The sequence below is a fragment of the Centruroides vittatus genome, unplaced genomic scaffold (assembly GCF_030686945.1).
Source record: "Centruroides vittatus isolate TY-2023 unplaced genomic scaffold, ASM3068694v2 contig_349, whole genome shotgun sequence".
NCBI lineage: Eukaryota > Metazoa > Arthropoda > Arachnida > Scorpiones > Buthidae > Centruroides > Centruroides vittatus.
Genome location: NW_027122172.1, coordinates 44,567 through 67,049, shown reverse-complemented (window position 1 = coordinate 67,049; position 22,483 = coordinate 44,567). Strand labels below are relative to the sequence as shown.

The 22,483-nt window shown below is 35.8% G+C and overlaps 1 protein-coding gene across 4 annotated transcripts in view; it reads left to right on the top strand.

Annotated features, from left to right (window-relative positions):
* Nucleotides 1-22,483, top strand: part of ND-75 (NADH dehydrogenase (ubiquinone) 75 kDa subunit) — a 73,533-nt gene that overhangs the window by 29,334 nt on the left and 21,716 nt on the right. For all 4 annotated transcript variants that reach the window (XM_067269240.1, XM_067269242.1, XM_067269241.1 and 1 more), the window contains 6 exons: nucleotides 17,647-17,910; nucleotides 17,981-18,080; nucleotides 18,155-18,301; nucleotides 18,372-18,431; nucleotides 18,501-18,586; nucleotides 21,720-21,915. In XM_067269240.1, the coding sequence (XP_067125341.1) occupies nucleotides 17,647-17,910; nucleotides 17,981-18,080; nucleotides 18,155-18,301; nucleotides 18,372-18,431; nucleotides 18,501-18,586; nucleotides 21,720-21,915 (853 nt within the window). The remainder of the gene's footprint in view (nucleotides 1-17,646; nucleotides 17,911-17,980; nucleotides 18,081-18,154; nucleotides 18,302-18,371; nucleotides 18,432-18,500; nucleotides 18,587-21,719; nucleotides 21,916-22,483) is intronic.

The window sequence follows — 22,483 nt, the reverse complement described above, 5'->3', positions numbered from 1 at the left end:
TAATGTCGATGGGACGTTCGAGCACATCAGCCTGAATAACACTTATACTAGTGTTAATATTCTTGCCCCATTTGATGTTCCGAATATCGTAATAGAGTTTAATGACCTTGTCTATCGGTGGCCTCTTGCAAATAACCTGGAGGCTGATATTGGAGGTAGTGCGGTAAGCCTTTGCAATGTGTAGTAGGGCACTGGAACTTATCTCTGAGCAGAGATAAGTTTCCGGTGAGGGTAGGATTTGGTAACAGCATTCCACCAGGCTCCGCAGCCATAGGTAATGATGGGGACGAAGATAGTATCATAAATTATGCCCATGGCTTCTGAAGTTAAGCCCCAGTTGTTCTTGGCCACTCTGGAGAAAGAATGAAAAATAAGACTGACTCTGTCACAGGTGTGTCTAATATGTTGTTCCCAGGAAAGATGGTAGTCAAGAGTGACCCCTAGGTACTTTAATGTCTTCTTGATTTTTTATGGAGTGGCCATCCATTTTTATGGTAGGGATCCTTTTATAGAGGTTGGGCTTGCGGGGATTTGTGAATATAATGCTCTTAGTTTTGTGCAGGTTGAAGTGTAGTTTGCGATGAATGCCCCAGTGATGTATATTATGCAGGATATTAGTGGCCTTCCTTTCCAGGTCAGCTCTGGTCAAGCCGCCAACCAAGACCATAACGTCATCCGCGTATGCGGTGAGAGTGAGTCCTGTCCAAAAGTGGAGTTCAGAAATTCATTGAATGTGACATTCCACAAAAAGGGGTTACGTACAGAGCCCTGCAGGCAACCCCTAACAACAGTTTTTTGCTGAGAAATGTTACCGACCTGGAAGATGGCTTTCTGGTTATTTAGGTAATGCCATATAAGCTTCGTGGGGCAGACATACTCACTGAGTCCCTTTAGGATTAAGGGCCACCAGACACTGTTGAAAGCTTTCTCTATGTCTAGACCAGTGGTTCCCAACCTTTTCTAGGATGCGGAACACTTTTGTGAGCAATTTTCTTTAGTGGAACACTTACTTAAGTTAATATGAAATACATAAGCTTGTCATCAGTTATTTTATTAGAATTGAGCAGTTATAATTCAAAATCTCTACTCATATTATTAACGCCAATTCTAAGACAGGAAAAAATATATTTAAATAACTTTAATGGGAAACTTGTGCCTGATGTTTTCTACATATTTCATTCAGTTTTTATCATTGCCTTTATCTTATTCGAAACAGTAGTACACTCCATAACTAAGAGTCGTACATATATGTTTAAGTTTATGAAAATTTTATGATTTTAATTTTTTAATATTCGGCGGCTCGAATACGATTGTACACTTTCCGATTTGCGACTAAATCTGCAGAACACTTGGGAGATGCTTACGGAACACCGGTTGGGAACCACTGGTCTAGACTAATGCCTAGGACATATTTGTGCTGGCAGAGTAGTTGGTGGATGGTAGAAGTGACAGCATTGATGGCGTCATTTGAAGATTTTTGGTGCCTGAACCCGAACTGTGCCCGGTGAAGCTGGTGGGTGACTTCCAAGTGCCAGGTTAGCCTTGTGGCAATTAACTTCTCCAGCACCTTCCCCAAGATAGGGAGAAGTGAAATCGGCCTACAGGTGGTAGATCCAGGCTTTGGGATGGGGACCAGCTTGGCAACTTTCCAGGCATCTGGGAAGATGCCGTGTATCAGACAAGTGTTGTACATATGCAGTAATTCAGAAGGGAATGGGTCCCAGAGCTTCTTAGCCAGTTTTGTTGAAATGTCGTCTAGGCCAGGCACTTTCATGGCCGGAAGATCATTAAATATAATATCCACCTCATGATGATTGGAAGGAGGGATGTTGGGGTTAATGTCATGGTAGTCTGTATTCCTAATGTCTCGCTGCCACGTGTCATCCTCCATGGGGTTGTCATCGAGACAGAAGGCGTTCAGTTGTTGCGTGATGACTTCAAAGATATTGTTATTGTTGGTAGTTTCCAGGTGCTGGCTCCTTTTTAGTCTTCCTGTGCAGAGCCTGGTAATGTAGCCCTAGGGATTGCTAGAGGCTGCAGTACAATAATTCCTCCAGGAGGTGACTTTTGCATTTTTAATCTCTTTTTTGTAGATCTGATATTTCAGGTACTGTTCTTTGAGGAGACTGCGCTGGGGTTCATTACGACAGTTTTGATACTTCTTCCTGAGGTGCCTGTTATTATTATGCATGTAGGAGAGAGTAGAGCAGTGACGTGCTGTCATTGGAAGTGATGGAAGCGCTGCTTCCACCTTCCAATGACCTTCCCTTGTATTTTATAAAATATAAATTTTCATATTTTAACGTACTTTTAATTAATTAAAATTAATATTTTATTATAACTGCATTATGTATCTTTTACAAATTTCTATACTACATGTGAAAAAAATGATAAGATTGCTATTGTGTATTCGAATAATTTGGTGGCGGAAGGAATGTTGAAACCGGGTCAGTTTCCAATCAGCCAAATTATACAGGCATTGACACATGCGGTTTACAGAGCACCAACCTCACCCGGTTTAGCTGGTAGAAGTGACACACGCGTAAAGCGTCCAATTTTATATCCCAGACTGGTTCTGAGCTGTTAGCTGCCTGCTAGATATTCGGCCACCCTTGCCCGATTATGTGAATCATGAGCAGACTAGATCAACAGTGGGCAACCCCTGGCCCGCGGGCCAGCTACGGCTGGTGAAAAGTTTCTATCCGGCCCGCGAGATCTTTAATAGATTATTAAATTGGAAAAATAACTAATTAATAGTTATTTTTCCAATTCTTTGTAATTTTCGAAAATGATAAGAGAAATAAATGTAGTAATTCACTTTTTATTTATTTATTTCATATTTGCAGACTAAAAAAATTACAAGTCACAAGAAGGCGTCAGTTAACTACTACAACCGTCAGCCCGCGGAAAAGACGTAAAATTTATTCTGGCCCATGTTATAAAAAAGGTTGCCCACTGTAGACTAGATTTATAACTTAACCCAACCAATATGAGTTTACTGGCATGTTTTTATGATAGTTCTGTATAGTTGACAGGAGTTAAAAAAAAACACTCCATTAAAATATTTGATATATTCTGCGTTTATTCTGCTCTCTCATCTTATATTACTTACGGATTTCAATGTGAAACCGGTGATATTACGATTTAGTATGTCCCATCAGTAAGGGAATGGAGAAAAAAATGTGTACAATTCTAGTACAGTGTTAAAAAATTAACTGTTACTTTGGCAGCCTCATTTACAACCAAATTTAATGAATGAGACATACAATGGTACAAAAAAGAGCTCTAGAATTTATTTTCCTTAAATTTACGATTTATATATCCGTTGTAATAAAAATTTGTCTTTTCAATGTTTTCCCAAGACTACAGTTATTCAGGTACAAAGTAACTGGTTTCGACTTATTTCTACTAAGAAGTAGTTAAATAATTAAGAGATTAGGGAATGGGAACATAAATAAAACCCTGCCGAAAGAGCAGAATTTTACTTAAACAAAAGCTTAACCGAACCAATTACTAGCTCAGTACAGTGGGGAACTGATTTCCATGTACACCTGGTACTAAAACGAAGTACAGTAGTTAGAAGATAAATGACTATTAAGTTTAGCATATTTACATCTATGGTGAGAAATGTTTAAAATTTACAACAGCCCTGTGGCATTCTTTGAGATATACTAGTGATGCGACAAAAGAGGCATTTGTCATTGACTGGTATCGGCACCCTCGGGATTTGGCAGCCTGCGTGCATGCACGCGCCGCACACCTACCAGGACATCTTTGATTCCATTCATTAGCCACTCGTAGGGAGCTATTTCACTAAGTGGATTGTTTTAAGATTTAAAGTAAAGAATATTTTGTTATTTTTATGTACAGTACTTTTCTTCACAAAGTTATATTTAATTATAAGTTTCTTTAAAAGTATATTCGTACAATTGAAGAATTTTTTGTACTAGGCATGTATATTCAACACATTTTGTTTTACCAAGTAAGTTTTTGTGATAATTTTAATTTTAGCCCTTATATCGTGGCTAGGGATTCAAAAATTTATTTTAAAAAGTTTTGGCTTGAGACCATATAATGAAAAAGAAAACATTATTAAAAGAGAAAGACCGATGCCTAAATTAAATATAAATACGTAAACAAAAAAATTTCGACATTTTGACGATAAAATTTATGACGAATGACGATTCTTTCGTAAAATTGAAGTAATTTGGAAATCAAAATACAATAGAATTTAACATTGGTAGACAATATAAAATAAATATTGAAAATTATAACGAGATAATTACGATTAATAGGTATATCTAAATTAATAGATGTTATATGTTTTTTCTCAAAGCAAGAATTGGCATTTAGAGGGCATAGGGAATTTATTGAATCTAATAAGAAAGTTTAATATAATTACCTCTGTTATTTATTAAGTACATCAGATAATCTATTAAAAATACATTTAAAGAAGTATGCAATTTTTACTGGCTTATCGAACAAACGAATACAAACGGGCCCTGATGAGCAATTAATTGATTACCTTTGTAAGTCGGCTTCTTACAGAAATACAGCTTCCCTATCATCAAATGTCATGGCACGCCACTGGTTTAGAATGCCACCAGGGAACAGCCCTGTGACGAAGGGTTGAGCAAGGAATGTAGAGGTTGCATGCAGTGTTGATGTTTTCAATAATGTAGTTAATATAGCTGCAGGTGTCATCGAAGTCTCTGGGGTGGAGAGTGGTGAGCTTAGGGCAGAGGAAATGGGTAAGGCCTTCCCAGTCGGCACGCGATAAGTTATACCTTGGTGTGAGGTCAGAGTTTCTAGAGAGGGCGCTGAGTCGTTAGCTGGTGAAGATGTGGTAAAGTTGGCTCCTGATTATTTTTCGATTTTTTGGTGAATTTCGGTGATTGTGTTTAGTGTGATATATTATTCGAAAGAGGATAACTGGTAGTGTCGAATGACGTCGGATTTGAAAATTTGGACCACCCAATTCTGTGATATTTCAACCTAAATGTGGAATTTTTCGGATACGATTTTCGGACAGGTATGGTCGAATAATTGGATTGAAGAACGGATCTCGGATGACACTTCAACAGTGAGTACTGTGTAAAATTTTGGCGACCTTTGAACTATCTTCAGGGGAGATATTTAACTTTTAATCTGGGGATATATCGGGCCGCATCGGGTTTAATCTTAGCCATCTAAAACTTTTGATGGTGCCAGTAGTGAGAGGACCACTGGTGTGATATTCTGTTCAAACTGCGTAGTGATATGACAAATAGTTTTCAATGTAGAGCAGGAATAAATTTCTGTATTTTCTCACTGAACATGCAACAGAGTTTAAACTCTAACGGTCATTGCCTTTAGTCTACAGCAACGGACTTTCCAACGGTCGTCAGCAACGGACTTTTTAACGGTCGTCAGCAACGGACTTTCCAACGGTTGTCAGCAACGGACTTTTTAACGGTCGCTAGCAACGGTTGATTACGGATTTTCTTGATCTTAATACTGTAACGAACATCTGTCCATCTGTAATAATTTAGCAATAATTACTAATAGAATAATAATTGTAGTAGCAATAAGTTAAAATTAAGCTATCTTTCATTTTGTGCAGCTGATTTAATTGGCAGCACAGAATTGCTGGGCACAGTGCCTCTTTCCAACAAACACACCTTTTAGTATTAATTTAGTCTTATATTATTTATTTCGGGTACTATATTGTTCTCTGAATTTATACGCATATTGGTTATTCTGGCGTTTGGATAACACAATGGAATCACAAGATACAAGGAACGGAGGGTCCCCGGTACTGAACCCAAGTACCCCAGACAGATATTTAGCCGAGGCTAAGGAATGGACAGTATGGTGTACAGAGGAGGAAATGCTACAGGAAGCAAGCACTTGCTTGGGCAGAATACATACATACACACATACGTACATTCTTTATTTAGGTACAAAAGTACATTTCTCGGCCCCGCGTATGCATTACCGAGAGGTTTGTAAAATATTAAATAGAGTAACATTGAGTAAATATATATATACATTAGTACAATTAAAGTAAGTAAAGAATAAATAGAATAAGTACATAAGTATATGTAAGAACAATATAGTATTTGTAATAATAATTCATAGTGTTTAAAAGAATAAATTAAATGAACAAAAAAAAACAAAACAAAAAAAAAAAAAAAAAAAAAAAAAAAAGAGATTATAGTTATTATAGGTAATTATAGTTGCTGAAAACTGTAGGCACATCCGTGGTAGTCATAGTTTTATTCAGCAATTAAAATGTCAAAATGTTTGCCTGTAGGAAAAGCAGAGATCCAAAATGGAGAATGCCTGATGAGTGGTCTACAGGTGATCCAGTATGTCTATAGTTTAAGACACTTTGCCTTTAACAAGGCGCAACTCTCAGACGATGTAGAGTTCACGCACTAAGGGACGACCTAAAAGCAGCACCTCTCAATGCACAACTGAAGCAAACATAAACACATTGGTTTCCACAAAAAACTGAAATTTCGTACTACAGTTAAAAACACGTCGAATACATCAGGGCACATTGATTACTTGAAACACGCTGAACACTAAGATATCGAGGCACACAGAGAAAACCCATTGCACAGATTTAGGAGCTTGCCGAAACTTATTCGAAGCACACATGACCCATTGAAAACACCACAATGATATGTTGAGACACACTCAAGCACATTGAATTGATTTAAACATTGAAACACACTAAGCACTAAGCCTATTAGGCACATTAATACATACGAAGCACATTAAAACACTTATGAACATACTGAAGACACATTGGAGGATGTTGAGGCACTTAAGTCATAAATTAAGAAAGCTAAACTAAAACTCTAGAATTCGTTGAAAGATATTATAGACATGTTGATCACACTAAACACGCCAAGCGCGTTGAAGGACATTGATGAACACCACTGTAAAGAAAAAAAAAAAAGGTCGGTTTGCTCCCGACGAGACCGTCGAAGATTACAGTAGTTCACCACACCTATAAGTTGCTTGGGCAGAATAATGGAAATCTGCCCACAATCAGGAAACACCGTTGTGAGGGTGCGCGAGAGAGCGGAGGTACGGGAAAGAGCAATGAAAATGTACGCTGTACTGAACCAAATGCATGGTATGTTGAAGGAACTGAGACAAAAGAATAAACAGGAACTGAAAACAGGAAATACTACACAAAAAACTCCTACTCAGAAGACCTATGCGCAGGTTTTGAGCAACAGACCAAAACCAAGTGATACGACAAACTCGATTACCCAAACTATAAACACAAAAGTTCAAAACGAAGGAGACGGAGGAAGTTATGCAGTGTTGGTATATCCGAAAATAGAGGAATCAAATGAAAACATAAACACTGAAGACATAGAAGAAAAGATCTTGACTGAAGTAAAGCCACAGGAGCTAGGGGTGAGAGTTAAGGAAGTGAGAAGAATAAATAGAGGAGGTATATGCATAGGGGTGAAGGACAACAGGGACGGCGAGAAACTAAGGAATGCCATTGAACAAATTCCACAAATAAACACAAAGATCAAATGTCATGTGGCTGGGGGACGCAGACCAAGAATAATCTTGCTAAACGTACTGCAATCGGTGGAGAAGGATCAACTTATAGAAACCCTATACAGACAAAACGACATCTGGGATAAAATTGGGAAAGAAGACTTTTTGGAAAGTTGTAAAATAAGCACTGTTATTGGTAGAGGCAAACTAAGAGAAAATTGTAAGCATTATGTATTATCAGTAACACCGGAACTAAGAAGAAAAATAATAAACACACAATACCTCTCAGTCTCATGGGCCAACATTAAAGTCGACGACTTCATCCCGATAATAAGATGCTTCCGCTGTTGCGGGTTTAATCATTTTGCAAATGAATGCCGAGAGGACACAAAGTGCAGCCACTGTACAAAGGCTCACAAACATACAGAGTGCCAGAATAAAAACAGCACACCCTGTTGCATAAATTGTTGCAAATACAACAGAAACCAACCTCCAAATCGTAAAATCCCAACAAATCACAATGCATTTCATAAAAGTTGTAAAATATTACAGAGATTTAAAACAAGGAAAGTACAGTTAACAAACTATGGGGAGTAATCTAAATAATAATAGTACTCAGTCAAATACAAATACACAGGGTAAAATTAAAGTGATACAAATTAACACTCAACATAGCAAGGCTGCCACCTCTGAAGCACTGTTCGTCGCAAACAAGTATCAAGCGGATATATTAGCTCTTCAAGAGCCATATTGCTACGACAAGAGAATAGCAATGTACGGGAAACTACAGGTGATAAACAACATTGATCCAAGCGAAAACCCAAAATCTGGCTTTGTTATTCTAAATAAAAATCTCAATGCTCAAAAATTGAGTAATCACACTAATAGGAATTTTACCACCATCATGATAAATCACCAAAATATATCGATAATTATGATTTCATTCTACTGTTCCCCATCTGAAGAAATCTCAGATTCACTAGAAGAACTCAACAAAACTGTACAACATCTGAAAAACTTTCCAATATTGATAACAGGGGATTTTAATGCCAAGTCCTCGATTTGGCACAGTCCAAAAGAAGATCCAAGAGGAACTAAATTGGTAGAACTAATGAATAGCCTCAACATGGTGTCATTAAACACAAGTACACTCCCAACCTTTACGTCAACTACAGGAGAGAGTTGGATAGATGTATGTCTAGCCAATAGCCATCTTAATAGTTTCAACATTCAGTGCAACACACTGGATGATCACACGGCAAGTGATCATAACTATATAGACATCAATATTATGGTAACTGGGATACAAAAGAGCTATACAATTAAACAAAACACCAATTGGGATAAATACAAAAATCACATTAAGAGAAACTGGAACTGTGAGAACATAGTCAACATACGAAATACTGCGGAACTAGACAACAAAGTGGAAGAATTACATAAAATCATATATTCAGCTTACCATCATGCCACAACGGTTAGGACAGTAAAACATACTACTCCATGGTGGACGGCAGATCTTACGGCACAGCGGAGAACACTCAGGAAAACGAGAAATAAATTTAGAAGAGAAGTTAACACAAACAGGAAAGAAACCCTTAGGCAGGAGTACCTGAAACAATTCAGGGAATATAAAACAAATATTAACAAGACAAGAACTGAGTCCTGGAGGAGGTTTTGCACAAGCCTAGGAAAAGATCAAATATGGTCAATTCCATACTATATTGCAAGGAAAAAGACAAAACAAGCTAGGATTCCGGATAACTTACTTACCAAAATTAACAACAATGAAAACTCAATACAAAAAACGTACGAAATCATTACTAGTGAACTCTTCCCAGAAGATGATCCATTATTAGACGAAAGTACACACCAAGAAATTAGACAAAATAACAACACTGAGAACCTCTCTGCAGACGACACCCCTTTCACCGGACAAGAAATTTACAAAGAATTTAAAAATCTTAAACTGAACAAGGCACCCGGTCCTGATTGTATTACACCAATTATGGCAAAAATGGCATACGAGGCTATACCAGTCACATTTACAATCATTTTTAATAAATGTTTGGAATTCGGATTCTTTCCCCACCATTTGGAAGAGAGCCAATATCAAATTCATCCCAAAGACTGCAAATCCAACTAAACCATCGGACTATAGACCTATATCCTTATTATCAGTTATAGGAAAAATACTGGATGGCTTAATGGTGAATAGATTACAATACCATTGCGAGAGTAACAATTACATAGATAAAAATCAGTTTGGATTCCGCAAAGGGAAAAATACAATAAGTGCTCTAGACTCACTGGTCACATACATCAAAACAGCTAAGAAAAAAGGGGAGCATACTCTATTAATTACTATTGACTTCAAAGGGGCGTTCGACCACGCATGGTGGCCCGCCATCCTGGAAGCGATTAAACATACAAAATGTCCTAAGAATATTTTTAAGATGGTCGAGAACTATTTAAAGAAAAGAGAAATTTTCATAATCAATAATGGTAAAACTTATCTTAACAAGGAAATAAAAAGGGGCTGCCCCCAGGGGTCCAGATCTGGTCCCTTCCTATGGAATCTCATATATAACAGTCTACTGAAAATTGAAGGTACAATACCAAAGGAGTTTAACTGTAAACTCCAGGGTTATGCAGATGACACGCTATTAGCAATTACACATAGTAACCAAAAAGTTCTTCAGAACAGGGCGAACGAAATTCTTGAGAAAATCTCGCAGTGGAGTAAAATGATGAAACTGAAAATTAACTACGGGAAATGTCAGTGCATAGTATTCCCAAAATCCACTCCGCTTAAGAAAGCACTAATAATTAAAATGGATGATCAAAGAATCAGGAACAGCACAGAGATTAAATATCTAGGTATCGTACTAGACAACAAGATGACTTGGAAGAACCATGTATATTACATATACGATAAGACTGTCAATACTATACACTCTCTAGCATCGATTGCAAGGAACAAATGGGGCTACGATAGTAAGGCATGCAGGTTACTCTACACGGCGGTAATTGAACCAATGATCACCTATGGATGTGAGATCTGGGGGGAAGCGGTTACAAAAACACGCATTAAAAGAAAACTTCTTTCAGCACAAAGGAAGTCTGCAATTTCGATTACAAAATCTTACAGGACAGCCCCTACTGACTCCACCCTTGTCATTGCAAACCTCCCACCAATTGACCTCATCATCATAGGAAAGGTCTGGCAATTTCTACAACTAAAACTATCATCGGGACGCATCAATAGGGAAACATACAATAGAGAAACAGAAAAAATAGGGGTCAAAGAAGAAGCAAAAAATACAGCTGACCACATACAGAAGTACAAACTGGATAAGGAACCGCAGGACTACGCATACCATCCTAGCTTCACGATCGACGAACACATCAATTTGAACGAAAGCGCTATAGCAAACGGATTATGTATCTTTACAGACGGATCAAAGTCAGGAGCGGGAGTGGGAAGTTCCATAGTCGTGAAAAACAAAGACAAAAACATCTACCAGGCTAGATATAAACTTCAGAACCACTGCACAGCAAATCAAGCAGAATCATATGCAATCTACAGGGCTCTCAATTGGATAAATGAAAACAGACAACACCACAAATTCAATCGGGTAACGATCTACAGCGATAGCAGAGTGGCATTGCATCAGATTAAAAACATGAACATCAAGCTGATTGCGGTTAGAGAAAGCATTAACATACTTAAACACCTAAGAAGTAAAATTTGAATTAATCTAAATTGGATAAAAGGGCACGCGGGTACTCAAGGTAATGAGAGGGCAGATCTTTTGGCTCGCTCGGCTCCGAATTGGACAAATAACTACAATTATAGTTACACTCCCATAACTTGGTTAAAAAAGAATATCAAGGAATTCATCTGGCAAAGGTGGCAGAAGAGATGGGATGAGGGCACAACTGGAAGAATAACACACGAATACATTCCAGACGTCAAGCAACGTAATAAATTCGAACATTTAATACCCAACTTCAACATAACCCAACTGTTGACAGGACATGGGAACTTTCGGAATTACCTCAGGAGGTTTATCAAAAAGACAGATGGTATGTGCCAATGCCCTCTGCAAGAAGCAGACACGCCACAACATATCATTTATCTCTGTCCAAACTTTACGAACCAAAGGAAAATTCTAAGAAAAAAGGTAAATGATGAAAATGAACTTTGGCCATGCGAACTGAAGAAGTTCATTAATAACAAGAAAATATATGCAGCCTTTAAAGAGTTCGCAAAAACTATTAACATTATAAACTGAATTCTCCTACTTAGTAGTAATAACAATATAGTCAGTCGTTATACGTTGAGCTTACAAAATTTGGTATTAACTACGTTAATAGCCTTTCGTTGTACATATGTAAATAGTCACGCCTTGTTAACTCCACGCACTTAAATTTGTATTTCAACAATTTTTATGTTCCTCGTTCTATTGTTATGTAGTATTACCTAGCACTGTAAATACGATGTAAACGCCATGGGACTCCATGGACCACAACTATCTTTCATTCTTTCCTATCCCACTATCCCTTCACCTTCAACTTAACTCTTCAAACTTTCCTCCTTTTTTCCTCTTCTTATTTCTGGGCTATACCTATGAGTTAGGCCCATTAATAAAATTCTGGACGTTATAAAAAATTCTGGTCAGAGTTTCTACTGTTGGTTGCATGGTTTATCTCGAAGTGCAAGTAGGCGTGTTTGCTAAGCAAATCCTCTTGTAAAACCTTCCAGCTTGTGACAAGGTTGAAACACTGTAGGGAGGTGACTGTGATATCTATCCAGCTGCACCCTCTCGAGCTAAGAAACGGTGAGGATAGAGAGTTGTTAATAAGGATTAGGCTATAAATGGCAAAAAAGTCTTCCAAAGCGGCTCCTCTGTCATCCTGCAGCTCTCCCCCAGGCAGGAGAGTGCGAATTAAAATCTCTGACAAGGAGGAGGAGGTTGTTATTGTTATTGTTGTTAAGGCTATTAATGATATTTTGGAGGTGGTCAAGGAAATTATGAATGTTATTATTATATGGACAGTACACATTGATGATAATAATGTTGCTGTTGGTAATAGTTGTTTCAATACAGATGATGTGTTCGTTACTATTGGGTTGTTTGGAAGGTAATTTCGTTTTTTTATTACTAGAGGAATTAGATCTATTTTTACCAGTCAATTTTATTCTAAACCACATTTTCATTATATACTTCGACAGCTGACATTTTAAGGCTTATTTGTAAAAAATTTTGTTTGATTCTGTACAATTGTTTTTTTTTCGGTGACCCATCAAATATGGAAAATCGAAAGCATCATTTTCGGCATATTTTGCTTTTTTATAACTAAACAATCAAAATGCTGTTCAAACAAGAAAAAAATTGTGGTACATGTTTGGAGAAGATGTGTTGAGAGAAAGACAGTGCCAAAACTAGTTTACAAAATTGCGTTCTGTCAATTTTAATATCGAAAATACACCACATTCTGGATGGCCATTTGAAGCCAATGAAAACAAAATAAAGGTACCGATTGAAGCAATCTGCTGTATAACAACACGTGAAATCACTAAGAGATTAAATCTGTTAAATTGAACCATTTATTATTACTTAAAACGAATTGGTTTCGTTTCAAAGCTCGATATATGGGTTCCACATGTTATTAACGAGAGATGCTCTCTATGGTTGGATTTTAAAGAAATTTTTTTTTGAGCTTTTACCAGACAATTTAACAATTGATTCGAAAGTGTACTGCCATCGAGTAAACAAATTAAGTAATATCATCAAATATAAAAGGCCAGAATTGATCGACAAACAAAGTGTAGTGTTTTACCATGATAATGCCAAATTTCAAATAAGTTTGGTAACTGGTCAGAAACTGTTATAGCTTAGATGGGATGTGTTATCACACCAGCCATATTTGCCAGATTGAGCACACTCAGATTATTGCTTGTTCCAGTCTATACAAATTTTTTTTTAAACTAAGACATTTACTTGAAATGACAATGTCAAAAATCACTTGGATCAGTTTTTTGTAAACAGCAATCAAAATTTTTTGAATGTGAAATCATGCTACTACCAGAAACAATGACAACAGGTATTTGACCAAAATGGTCAATGTATAATTCAATAAAATATTTATTTATTATAAGAATATTGCATTTATTTTTCTATGGAAAAAACAAAATTACTTTCCGAACAACCCAATATGTTGCTTATGAAGCAAAACTGGAAAGTTCTTGTTGTTCACAACTGTTATGGCCCAGGGATAATCCGTAGTACCTTTAGCAATAGTTGTAGAAGTAGGGAGACAAGCTGGAATGTTTTTATGGCAATAAGGCTCCTGAATGAGTACAAAGTCATATTTGTGAATATTGGCAGATAAAAGGAAAGCGGCTTCTGCCCAGATTGACTTGTAGAAAACAGATTTGTTGATGGCTATTCTGATCCATAGTCAGTATGGGAAATAATGTTCAGTTTAGTTCTTTGATATATAGGGCAGGAGCTGTCCCTTGCGTTATGATCAGTGGCAGTAAGCTTTTCCCGTACACAGTTGCAACATTCAGGTTTCTTATCCCTGTTGGGACAATCCTTATAAGGATGTTCCAGGTGGCAATGGCTGCAAGTATGTTTAGTGAGGGCGCAGTCCTTAGATGAATACCCATAGGCACAGCAGCGGTAACACCGCAGCACTGGGCTAAAGTCGCCCACCCTGCAGCGTGACCATTCTATGTTTATGTGAGATCTGGAAATCCCCTTGACATAAAATTATAATAAATTTTATCCGAATTAATAATTACCTTTTTTTTTCTAGATATAATCCGAATATAAAACGAATTATAATAAAATTGTTCCCCATATCGAATCGAAAATTTTCCTATTATAAACATCCTGCCTAAAAATGGTCCTGGACGAGAAAATATGCGTCCCCGACCGTATAACTGTCAACTATCCATTGTTCTTACGCTGAGTTCAGATCATCTTGCAACTTAAGTTTATAGTTAGCGCCCGAATTCGCCGTATTGTTTCTAATCCTGGGAACACCTATGGCCTAAGCACATGCACGTGACCAAATTTCCCAGCAAAAAGCTATATAAGATGCTTCCTTCCCCCCCTCTGGGGAGTCTATCATTGATTTAGATCGAGTCGCGATCTTACCCTGTGTGCCTGCGGAATATATTGGATTATTGTGCCTCAAGTGCCACGGACCCTTCCCTAGAAAAGAATATTTGATCATTGTGACGAACAGCATATTTGAATTACTGATTGTCCAAGAGGTATGGAACCCATTTATGTGAACTCTCTCTCTCCCTTCGCGTGATAGGGATATATAGCTTATTTTATACGTCACCCCTTTTATGTCAGATTTTTGTAACGTATATTTTGTTTTCCATTAAATCGTTGTTATCCTGTTAAATGGTGTCTTGGTTGCTCGAATATTCGCTTATTGCCTTACCACGACTCCACCTTCCCTCCTACACTTGACCGGATGAAAAAGTAGTCCTGTCCCTACTGGATCCCTACCGGCAAATAAGCCATCTCTGACACGTGGGCAAGTCACTCCGACTTGTTGCCGAAATTAAACAGAGGTCTGTCCTCTATACTCCCTCCTTGGTACCCACATTTATTTTCCCGAGCATCAGCAAATATTTGTGCAGCTTGGGTGTAACTTCGAGGACTTGGTTTTTAAATTTTCCATCCCTTTTCCCAGTTGAGAATTTAACACCTAGCTGATCATTAATAAACTCATAAAAAACACCGGATTGTAAACAAATCTTCAACAAAAACCTAATAACCGGTGCAAGTCCAATCAAATTTTTATCGCAAACTGCTGATCATTAAATTCCTCTTCAGTGAATGTTTCCCTGATGAGGTCATTTTGTTCATACATGCATTTTATTAGTCTTTCGTGTGTTTCTGGTTCAGGGACTGAATATGTAATCAGATGTGGTTTCCTTTTCCTGGGAAGCCTTGTTGTTACATCGGGATGTTTTTCTTTGATGCTTTCTCCAGGTGAGTAATGTCTTCTTGCTTTTCTAGGTCGATGGCCACACCTCCTCCAGCAATCTTTCTAATCTTCTCAACACCTATTTTAAGGGCAGCGGGCTGCATTTTCCTTTGAAGCAGTTTTCTCAGGTTTTCGCTGTTTCTGTTTTCTTCCTTACTGTAGACGAGGAGAACATTGTTGGAAACAGCTCGCTTTACCCTGGTAGTGCTAATTGCGGAGCCGGGATGTACATTAATTTACCTTTTTTAATAAAACTTAACTGAACTGAACTGAAACAGCTCGCTGTGCTTGTGGCTTTTTGTGAGGAACGTTGACATTTGTTCCTGATTTTAACATGGTGCTGTACAGAGGTTGGGTGAAGGAGGGTGTCTTTGCTTTCCCTATGTTACTAAGTTTTTCTGTTATTTCATTCTGTTTTTCCAAGATACTTCCGCCTTGCTTGCCTTCCATTAACTGATCTAACTTCGCAGAAATTTCAAGTTTTTGAGTGGGAGAGTGACTAGTAAAAATATCTATAATTCACTCAACTCTACTGATGATGTATTTTGGGTGTTGTTGCTAGCCAATTTTGGCATCCTTGTTATTTGCCAAGTATTCCTTGATTTCATTCAATACTCTAAATGCAGCCATTTCGAGGTCACTGGTGTTGGAAGAGTTGTCCGAAGTCATAATTGCGAGAACAAACACGGTATGGGGCTATTTCTCCACCTACAGCAGTTGCGCGATAAAATTTGAACGTTCTTGGCCGACGCACTGGTACACGACAACACCAAAAATACCGGCAAGACAGAAATCAAAGTTCTTTGAACAAAAGAGCAGGAGTACTCACTGCAAAAGTTGCCCTGTAATTCTGGAGGTATCTGTCCCGTAGAGGGTCCTTGATGCTCTGTTGACGAAGGGTTGGCGGAAGTCCCTCGGTGAAACTGGTCAACAGTCAGACTTGTTCTCCGTGGTGGGAAACAAAGCCCTTTGTTCAAAGTGAAAAAGTGCACATTGGTCTCTGCACCAAGAAATCCGAATCGTGCTTCCGCAGTTAATAACTAACTCGCCAGTAATATAATTATATTTATAACTATAATGCCACCTCATAGAACGTATAACCGCTGACAAAGGAATAAAATACGAGCCGAGCACGTGGGAGACAGAGCCCAAGTCCTAAACTTCGGGCTACGATAACACAAACAAAAGTCTACTGATTCGAAAAATAACGATACCCACAAATAGCACTTGTCTTCCTGATTCCAGCGATATATTTTACATTACTATAATACACTTTCTATCAAAAAAATCGCTGTCAAATTCAGAGCACATATACAACACCGCTTAGCACTTCCGACACCTAGCTATTTATTTTGGCACACAATCTATTGTAATCTAAGGTGATATTTATGGGATGAGGAGTGGGCAGTGGCATAGGGAATCCACAGTAAGAACATATTGAGGCAACGCTGGCTTATTGGCATGCTACCAAAACTTAAACAAATATGCCACTAACCCAAAAGCATTGAGAACCACTACATTATATGTTTATATTGAGTTAAACAGAAAACTTATAAAATTAACTGCTAATTCAAGAAATTCAATGAGGTTTGTAGGTTTTGCCTGAACTTGTTAACTGTAATTTTTATTTTCTGTTAAAAAATAGTTTTCAGTTTTAATTTATTTGCATGAATTAAGCCAAAAAACTTATAATGTTTATGATGATTTATGTATTTGCAGAATATATTCATTCAATTTTAAGATATTTCTCTGGACTAATTAGTTTTAATTTGTGAGGTTTTGTTTATGCATATCCTCTGTGAATGCAGTTGCACTGTATTCAATTATTTCAACACTAACATTGCCATTTTAATAAGTTACAATCTGTAGTTTATTAAGTGCTCTGAAGAGTATTTTTCTGTTGTTCTGAAAAATATTTATACCAAAAATGCTGAAATTATCAATTAACTTTCAGAATTAAATGTAATGTCAGTGTTTACTTACATTATTTTTATTTTTTAAACAATTTTTAGAATTTAAAATTACATCCTTTTTTTACACACACATTTCTGATTTCATTATAATTTTTGATTTTTTATTAATAATGAAAATTATTAACTTTTTAATTTACAGAGCAGTTGAAGATAAAAATATTGGACCTTTGGTGAAGACAATTATGACTAGATGTATTCATTGTACAAGATGTATACGATTTGCCAGCGAGGTTGCTGGCGTGGATGATTTAGGTACTACAGGTCGTGGTAACGATATGCAAGTAGGAACATATGTAGAGAAGATGCTGTTATCAGAATTATCAGGAAATGTCATCGATCTGTGTCCTGTGGGAGCATTAACTTCAAAGCCGTATGCTTTTACTGCTCGTCCTTGGGAAACAAGGTATCAATTTATAAATTTCAAATTGTTTTAGAAAGATCTTATCATGTTATGATGAATTATATTTATACAGAAAAACAGAAAGTATTGATGTCCTAGATGCAGTTGGTAGCAATATTGTAGTAAGCACTAGAACGGGAGAAGTATTGCGTATTCTTCCCCGTTTGAATGAAGTAAGCATTGAATGATAGTGTTTGAGATAAGTTTTCAAAAATAATTCATTAAAAAAATTATTATTTCAATATAGGAGATAAATGAAGAATGGATCTCAGATAAGACTAGATTTGCATGTGACGGGTTAAAACGACAACGTCTAACAACTCCGATGTGTAAAAACAATAATTATCTTGAACCCTGTACGTGGGAAGATGCCCTTGTCATTGTATCTGAAAAAGTTAGAATGATTTTATTAATTTTTTAAAATCCTTTTATTCCACATATTTACAATTGATTTGTATTTATAGCTTCGGTCAGTTCCTGGAAATTGTATTTCAGCTGTAATTGGAGGATTAGTTGATGCCGAGGTAGGTATCTCGAATATCATACAATTATATAAAAAATATGTTTTCATATTATGTTATTAAAATTTTTAGGCATTAATAGCACTTAAAGATCTATTGAATAAATTAGGAAGTGAAGGATTATGTACAGAAGAAGTATTCCCTACGAATGGTTCAGGGTATGTTTAATAATTTTTTCTCTCTCTCTCCTCAACGAATGGTTGGTGGGCAAACATGGATGTGTGCAGTCTTATAGCGTCTCTCTTCGTTTAGCTAGCTGTTTTATCTCTTGGTAAGGCCTTTTCCATAATAACTCGTCGAGATATTTCACTCTAGGTTTTCCACGACTTCTTTTGCCCTCTATCTTTCGTTCCAATAAAACATTCATTCATTCCAAGTGTTGAAGTAGGTGGTGAATTATGTTATTTCTCCTTTCCTCTATCGTTCTCAAAATCTGTCTCTTCTTTGTTGCCTCTTTCAAAACATTCTCATTCCTCTTTCTTTTTGTCCATGACACTTTCATCATTCTTTGCCAGCACCACATCTCAAAGGCCTCCAGTTGTCTTTTCTCTGCTGTTTGGAGTGTCCATGTCTTCAAACCGTACAATGCTATGCTCCAGATGAAACTCTTAATGAATTGCTTCCTAACATTGATTGATATATTTTTTGATGTCATTTTTGTCATGTTATTGTTATGTTATTGATGACATTATTCAATGTATTTTTCGATGTTTAATAATTACATAAATAATAAAATGCCAAATCATTACATAAAGTTTGTATTATTTTGTTATTAAATTTTCTATTTATACAGAAGAGCCAAAAGATAGTTAATTGGATTGTTATTACAGTCAAACTCAATTATAATGAACATGGATATAATGAGTTTACATTTAAAATGAGCAAAACACCATAACAATTCTAATTTACTTATATTTCCACACATTTTCTCATGGTTATAATGAGGGTACTTCACAGATATACCAAACAAATTTTCAGGATCTATGCACACACACAAACATTCTTAATTGTTCAAGTAGTAAGAAATGCAATACTGAATTCTTTGAATAGATAAAACTGAAAGGATTACTAAGTTTAATGACCACTTAATAATTAGTTTCACAACCTGCATGGATTACAAGCCTATCACTAAAACTTTCGTTTTGGAGACAGTCCCCTTCTTTTTTTGACTAGCTTCCTGCACTACTCTGTCAATTTACCTAATCATCACTATGATTGTAAAATTACTGTATACTCTAGTTAGAAACAAACCCATCTATGAAGAAAAGAAAGCATCTCTTAGTTTATGAAAAAGTATAAATTATTTGCAAGTTAGAATGTGATACCAAAAACATCAAAATGTGTAGAAAGTTTTCTTTGTCATCTTTGACAATATCAATGTTATTGGAAAAATAAAGCAATCGTCAATTTTAAGATTTGTAGATAAAAAGGATTAATTGAAATTGAGCATACAATTAATTAATATTATCTTTAATTACAAAAAAATAAATTGTTTCATATTCATTATATTGTAGTTTATATAACTATTAATAAAAATACAGTATAATGTAATTACATATACATATATATTTGAATTGACTTATTTACAATTAAAAATTAAAAGATAACTTTTACTAATTATCAGTGACATAGTTTTTTTTTTAATTTTGTGCCCTCTGTATGTTTGCACCCAAAGCAGCCATCACTTGCCCCCTAGTTACGTCACTGTTTTTTGTGGATATAACAAGTAATGGTTATAATGAGGAAATCTTGTTGGTCTCCTAAGTTTGTTATAACTGAGTTCGACTGTGTTATTTTTTTATCTCTATCCCATAGGCACTAAGAGGGCCTTTCTAATCATGCCTTTATGAGTTCAGCCAGGCCCATAGTGGCGGTGGATGGGTTTTGAGGAATTTGGCTACATATCACTCAAATTTCCAAAAAAGTTTGTTGTACCTGACATGGATTCAAACCAGAATTCTCTGGAGTGTGTCAACACCTCCTACCATTTTGGCCATCTAATTATTGGATTAAATGTTTTTTAGGGTTGATAATCCAAAATTTTGAATACAAAATTTTAATCAAGTAATGAAGAATGATGCATGTTTCAGAACAAGTTTAAATATTTAAGAATGTGTTTTTTTAAATATGTAACAAATATATGACTAAAAACTTTTTAATTAAATCAAATACACTAGAAAGGGATATAAAATTAACATTTAGTAGAAAATAGGAAAGGCATAATCAAGAATGAGCTACATTCTACTATAACATTATCATATTAATTTATTAAAAATAAAAATGAACTGTTAAGTTAGTATAGAGATAGGGAATGTTACTAAAAAACATTCTACCATATTTTCATATAATTACATCTAAAACTAACTCAAGAATACAGTCAGATTCCTACCAGGCTATAATATAGTTAATTAACTAGTTAAGTGAGTTGCATCGAGAAACTCAAAATGATGGTAATTGATGTATCAATAGTTAGCCTAGACAAGCAGTTTGAGCAGTAATATGTTGCAAACGAAAGATTATAAGTGATTTATTGTTGATAAAAAAAAAAAATATGATGAAAAGTACAGATAAAAATGAAAAGTGTAATAAAAAAAATTTTTTCTTGGAAAATATAATTAACTCTCAGATAAGATATAATCAAAAACACTTAATAACAAAGAGGTATTTTGCTTAATAACAAAAAGGTCAAACTACCACTTTGTTATTAAGCATGAAAGATTAAGTGTTTTTTGATTATATGTTATCTGAGAGTTATTTATATTTTCTAAAAAATAATTTATACACATGCCAGAGTTCTACTGAGCATTTTGACACCAAAATCATCAAAATTTAACATGGGAATTTTTTTTTAAACTGACACAAAAGTCATCCCAGAAGCCTGTGCTTGCTTACTGCTTGCCCAGGAAATTAAGTAATTTGGACTAGAGATAGGTGTTTAAGCCACCATCTTGTGTTAAATTTAATCACAATTAGCATAACTGATAGCACATTTGCTCACCAAAGCAGGAGTTGGGGGTTTGAGTTCCACTCTGGTTAGATTTTTTCTTCCAGAATATTTTAAATTAAATGTATTTATTTTATATAAATTTCTAATAGCATTAAATAGATAAATAGGATTTTTATTGACATTTTGGATTTTAAAGAATGTTTCTTCAAAAGTATTATTGTAAACTTAGCTATTAAGGTAATAATGTGTGACTACTGTCAAGCTAATACACAATGTAATAAATATTATGTAAAAGTGTTGTAATGTATAGCATTAATTAATTTATATGTGATACTTTTTTATAGGATTGATCTGCGTTCCAGTTATCTTCTAAATAGCAAAATTGTTGGAATTGAAGATGCGGATTATGTTCTATTTATCGGTACAAATCCAAGATTAGAAGCACCACTTATTAATGCAAGAGTGAGAAAAGCATGGCTGCACAATGAACTTGAAGTTGGACTCATTGGCCCAAAGTTGGATTTAAGTTATGATTATGAAGTATGTTTAATATTATAAATTAATATAAAGTCTGGTAGGAAACCAGGTTATTATAAATAGGTGGTTAACAACTTTTGAATATTTATTAAGAAATTTTTCAAGTACAAAATTTCAAACAATATAATGTGCCATTTATGTTTTTAGATGAATGATGTCATGTGCAGACTCTCTTAACATCTCAAAGAATGTTATGTATAGAGTGCACAATATATTCTTAAGTATGTTATTAATTGTATGAGGAATTTTTGCCTTAAAAGTTTCAATACTTTATGAACAAAGAGTGTACTATATGAAGATTGCCCATTCGTAATGCAAACATTCCTCACTCAGTCAGTAACATACCCAAGAATATATTGTGCATGCATGATATATGTCTAAGATGTGAAGAATGTCTGTGCATGGACGAGTCACTGTTACGTTAATGTCGCATGCTAGGATATCTATATTCTCAATTAATCTAGTCGTTTAAGAACATAACAACTTTATTGTCAACTATAAAGAATTTACCAGCTCTACATGAAAGGTAACAAGCACACCTCGTGGGTCAAAGGTACAAAAGCGCCCTCTC